The sequence below is a fragment of the Prorops nasuta genome, unplaced genomic scaffold (assembly GCF_024137725.1).
Source record: "Prorops nasuta isolate Cenicafe-Biocafe unplaced genomic scaffold, Cenicafe_Pnas_1.2 PNAS00051, whole genome shotgun sequence".
NCBI classification, from domain to species: Eukaryota; Metazoa; Arthropoda; class Insecta; order Hymenoptera; family Bethylidae; genus Prorops; species Prorops nasuta.
In genome coordinates, this window is record NW_027116848.1 from 943372 (window position 1) to 948850 (window position 5479).

At 39.3% G+C, this 5479-nt stretch overlaps 1 protein-coding gene across 1 annotated transcript; it reads right to left on the bottom strand.

Annotated features, from left to right (window-relative positions):
• Window positions 1-1964: 1964 nt before the first annotated feature.
• Window positions 1965-4066, bottom strand: LOC136784301 (testis-specific gene A8 protein-like). The gene is made up of 4 exons (XM_066744880.1): window positions 3474-4066; window positions 2449-2868; window positions 2251-2376; window positions 1965-2183 (listed from the first exon to the last, which is right to left on the bottom strand). Exons 1-4 carry the CDS (start codon window positions 3498-3500, stop codon window positions 1965-1967), a joined length of 792 nt encoding a protein of 263 aa, XP_066600977.1. The 5' UTR covers window positions 3501-4066.
• Window positions 4067-5479: the final 1413 nt, after the last annotated feature.

The window sequence follows — 5479 nt, forward strand, 5'->3', positions numbered from 1 at the left end:
ATCGAAGAAATGTTCAAGAAAATAAGCATTTATTTTAAAGTAGATGTTATTTTCTCTATCTACGATCCTAAATTCATATATTTATCAATTTTGAGAGATCAGCTGATGATGGAAAGAGAGTAACGCGTGCCGTAGTACGTCTGTCCTTGTTCAATCGATACTATGCAACATTCAAACATTTTTCACAGCCAAATTATTAATCCGAACGACTTCTTTCTTATTTTAGTCGAAAACATAGTAAATGAGGAAGATGCTGAATTAATTTCAGATTTTTCCCATCAAAAATGAGCCTGTACGATCGAAACTCATAAAACATTACTTTTGTCTCTTCTCTCTTTCCCTCTCAGGCACACGACGCACGGTGAACGTGAATCTGCTACTCGACTCGCTAGCGACGGGGAAAGAAGGAAGAGGCAAAAGCAATATTTATGATTTCGACTCGTACAGACACATTTTTCATGAGAAAAATCTGAAATTAATATAGCGTGTTCCTCATTAACCATATTTGCGACTAAAACAAGAAAGAAGACGCTCGGATTAATAGTTTAGCTATAAAAAATGTTTGAATGTTATTCATCGTTGGTTGAAGAAAGATAAACGAACTATTTGATGCCTCGCTGTGTTTCCTGGTAAAAATCGAAGAAATGTTCAAGAAAATAAGCATTTATTTTAAAGTAGATGTTATTTTCTCTATCTACGATCCTAAATTCATATATTTATCAATTTTGAGAGATCAGCTGATGATGGAAAGAGAGTAACGCGTGCCGTAGTACGTCTGTCCTTGTTCAATCGATACTATGCAACATTCAAACATTTTTCACAGCCAAATTATTAATCCGAACGACTTCTTTCTTATTTTAGTCGAAAACATAGTAAATGAGGAAGATGCTGAATTAATTTCAGATTTTTCCCATCAAAAATGAGCCTGTACGATCGAAACTCATAAAACATTACTTTTGTCTCTTCTCTCTTTCCCTCTCAGGCACACGACGCACGGTGAACGTGAATCTGCTACTCGACTCGCTAGCGACGGGGAAAGAAGGAAGAGGCAAAAGCAATATTTATGATTTCGACTCGTACAGACACATTTTTCATGAGAAAAATCTGAAATTAATATAGCGTGTTCCTCATTAACCATATTTTCGACTAAAACAAGAAAGAAGTCGCTCGGATTAATAGTTTAGCTATAAAAAATGTTTGAATGTTATTCATCGTTGGTTGAAGAAAGATAAACGAACTATTTGATGCCTCGCTGTGATTTTTAGTAACAATTGAATAAATCTTCAAGAAAATAAGCATTTATTTTAAAGTAGATGTTATTTTCTACATCTACGATCTTAAATTCATATTTTCATCAATTTTGAGAGATCAGCTGCTGTTGGAAATGGAGTAACGCGTGCCGTAGTTCGTCTGTCCTTGTCCAATCGACACTTTGTAACATTCAAACATTTTTCACAGCCAAACTATTAATCCGACCAACTTTTTTCCTGTTTTAGTCGAAAATATAGTAAATGAGGAAGATGCTGAATTAATTTCAGATTTTTCCCATCAAAAATGAGCCTGTACGATCGAAACTCATAAAACATTACTTTTGTCTCTTCTCTCTTTCCCTCTCAGGCACACGACGCACGGTGAACGTGAATCTGCTACTAGACTAGCCTTTGAGGGGGGGAAAGAAGGGAGAGGCAAAAGCAATATTTATGATTTCGACTCGTACAGACACATTTTTCATGAGAAAAATCTGAAATTAATATAGCGTGTTCCTCATTAACCATATTTGCGACTAAAACAAGAAAGAAGTCGCTCGGATTAATAGTTTAGCTGCAAAAAATGATTGAAGGTTACTCAGCGTTGATTGACGAAGGACAGACGGATCTCCTGCATGTTTTCCTTATTACCTGCAAAAGAAGCTTTGAAGGTTTTGAAATTAAGAGTCAATTAATTTAAAATATACAATGTTTTATTTATCTGTACATTTGATAATTAGGAATAAAGGGGTAATAGTTGCTAACGGGGGGGGGCATCCCATAAACTAAATTGGGGGGCTGCATGAATGTAGGGGGGGTGTTATAGCACATGGGGTAATGTGGCTGTTGCTGCTGCTGGTAGTGGTGGTGGTGGTGGACTGCCGTTGGCTGCGGTGGAGGCTGGACCTCCATGGATTGGAGTGAGAAGCTCCTCATCTGTAAATAGTCAGATCGTTAGAATATGTTTCAATAAATAATGAAATTGAGTGATTTTTTTACTTACAGCTACGTTGGAGGTTTTTTTGGCGCGGCGGCTCTTCTTTTCGGCTGCCCCAGCAGCGGCGGCGGCAGCGGCCAATCTTTTAGACCGCCCTTGGCGGTATTTTTGCCTCTTGAGGCGAGCTTTCTCCTGAAAATTGAAATTTTAATTTAAAAAAAGAATTAATTTAAATAAATATAACACAAAATGGTAGGTACTCACTTTTTCCTCCGGATTCTTAGTCCTGGATGGTCCAGGTGCAGCGGCGGCTTGTGGCAGAGGTGCAGCGGCGGCTTGTGGCGGAGGTGCAGCGGCGGCTTGTGGCGGAGGTGCAGCGGCGGCTTGTGGCGGAGGTGCAGCGGCGGCTTGTGACGGAGGTGCAGCGGCGGCTTGTGGCGGAGGTGTAGCGACGGCTTGTGGCGGAGGTGCAGCGGCGGCTTGTGGCGGAGGTGCAGCGGCGTCGGCGATGGCTTGTGGTGGTGGTGGAGGTGGCACCCATTGCACCCACCTGGTAGATGGCAGCGGAGGCGAGGCCTTTTTAGGCCCTCTCCGCGACCCAGTCGTGGCCGAAGTGGAATTCTTCGGCGATGGTAAGGGGGGAAACTCCTTACTTCTTGAGGGGGTCCTCGAGCGTCGCGTATTCTGAAAAAAAACAATATCATTTGTAGTAAATAACGACGATGGCAATAATATGTACAATCTTCGAAGAGTCGCTTTTGTGTTTCGAAGTTCGCTGTGAATGTAAACATTATGTTAGATATTGTTTACATTCACAGCGTAACTGAAACCACATTTGCGACTCTTTGAAGGTTGTACATATTATTGCCATTACATGGATATAAAATTTTAATAATTAATATAACTAAATCCGAAATCGGACGATGCTTTTTCTCGTACTGAATTGCTTGCTGAATTTAGAATGGTGACTGCTGATTGGATATTTGCATTATTATAACCAATCAGTAAACAACATTTTAATTCATCAAGTAATCCAGCACGAGAAAAAGTATGGTCTGATTTCGGCTTTGTGTAAAATATGTTCATTGTTTCATTCTGTCTTTTGTACAGCTTCTTATATCTATTCTTTGCATACTTATTACAAGTCTACAAAAATTAGATATAAGAAGTTGTAAAAAGGACAGAAATATATGAAACACTGAATATATTTTATAACACTTTTTTCTTATTTTCAGGTTTTTATTTACAGCTACTTCACTCGCGGAATAAGAATTATAAAGAACACTTACCATTTTCTTTGCACTTCCTTCCGACATTGATGATGGACTCGATTGCACACACGATCCTCTCACTGGTGTGATTCAAACGGAACTAATAATGCTCTTCACCGCAGGTGGGAGGGGGGGCGTTCATCGGTTACCCAATATTACCCATAATTCGCGATTTCCCTATAATGTCTACAGTGGTGACAACTTCAATTGTGTGTGGTATGCGTGCGTGACGTAGACGTGATTTAAAAGTCTTTCAGTGCAGTGTGCAGTTTTATTTAAAAAGTGATTTTGTGAGTGAATAATTCTATTTAGTGGTTCCTGGTTAGATTGGCGTAATAGGTGAGTAATTACTCCATTTTTTCTTTATGTTTTCATTTCTCTCTATCTTTTTCTCTCTTATTTTAATATATTTTTCCATGACAGTAGCTCTTCTGTCACCAGCTATTCCTCCTCCTCATTTCATACCTGCAATCTTTCATTATTTTCAGTGCCCTCTCATTCTTTTTCTCATTATAATACTCGCTCTCTCTCTCACTCACTCACCCTCCACCTGTCAAAAGGTGTCCTTTCCAACTTTTCGTGTACCCCATCTCTTTACTACGCAGCCAGTCTTGTATCAAATTCTAGGATGCTTACTATTTCTCCCTCTCTCTCCTTTGTAAGCCCTTCCCTTCTATTATCCATGTTCAACTATTACTATTATAACTGGACAAATATATAGCAAAATCTCTATTGTACATAAAGATTCTTCCATTATCCTTTTTTCAATCTTTATGTGCAATAGAGATTTTGCTATATATTTGTCCAGCTGCGGTAGTGACAAGTGAACATGGATAATAGAGGGGAAGGGCTTACAAAGGAGAGAGAGAAATGGTGAACAAGGTAGAATTTGACACAAGACTGGGTAGGTAGTACAGGGATGGGGCACAAGAATAGTTGGAAAGGAGACCTTTTGGCAGGTGGAGGGTGAGTGAGAGAGAGAGAGCGAGTATTTCAGTGAGTAAAAGAATGGAAGGTCACTGAAAAAAGTGAAACATTATAGGTATGAAATAAGGAGAAGGTATAGCTGGTGACGCAGGAAGGAAAGAAAGGAACAGGTGTAAGGAAACCTTCTTCCATCACCAGCTATTCCTCCTCCTCATTTCATACCTGCAATCTTTCATTATTTTCAGTGCCCTCTCATTCTTTTTCTCATTATAATACTCGCTCTCTCTCTCACTCACTCACCCTCCACCTGTCAAAAGGTGTCCTTTCCAACTTTTCGTGTACCCCATCTCTTTACTACGCAGCCAGTCTTGTATCAAATTCTAGGATGCTTACTATTTCTCCCTCTCTCTCCTTTGTAAGCCCTTCCCTTCTATTATCCATGTTCAACTATTACTATTATAACTGGACAAATATATAGCAAAATCTCTATTGTACATAAAGATTCTTCCATTATCCTTTTTTCAATCTTTATGTGCAATAGAGATTTTGCTATATATTTGTCCAGCTGCGGTAGTGACAAGTGAACATGGATAATAGAGGGGAAGGGCTTACAAAGGAGAGAGAGAAATGGTGAACAAGGTAGAATTTGACACAAGACTGGGTAGGTAGTACAGGGATGGGGCACAAGAATAGTTGGAAAGGAGACCTTTTGACAGGTGGAGGGTGAGTGAGAGAGAGAGAGCGAGTATTTCAGTGAGGAAAAGAATGGAAGGTCACTGAAAATAATGAAACATTGCAGGTATGAAATGGGCATTAGGTCAAGGTTTTTATGCAGAAAGATTCCCTTAGACTTGTTTCTGTCCTTCTTGAATCAACTCTGTGTAACATTTAAACATTTTTCACAGGCATACTATAAGTCAGAGGGATGTCATTCTTGTTTTACTTGACAGTATGGAAAATGAGGAACATGTTAAAATTTTTTCAGATTTTTTCTCGACTAGCCTGTGGGAGGGGAAAGAAGGGAGTGCAGAACAGCGTTTTATGATTTCGACTCGTGCAGCCTTTTTTTTGTTTGGAAAAATCTGAAAATAATTTAG

Excerpts from the sequence above, each read along its gene's own strand:
- LOC136784301 (XM_066744880.1), bottom strand. The coding sequence starts at position 3,500 with ATGTCGGAAGGAAGTGCAAAGAAAATG. Across the intron at positions 2,869-3,473 it reads AAGGAAGTGCAAAGAAAATG|AATACGCGACGCTCGAGGAC; the intron begins GTAAGTGTTCTT and ends GTTTTTTTTCAG. Across the intron at positions 2,377-2,448 it reads CTAAGAATCCGGAGGAAAAA|GAGAAAGCTCGCCTCAAGAG; the intron begins GTGAGTACCTAC and ends TTCAATTTTCAG.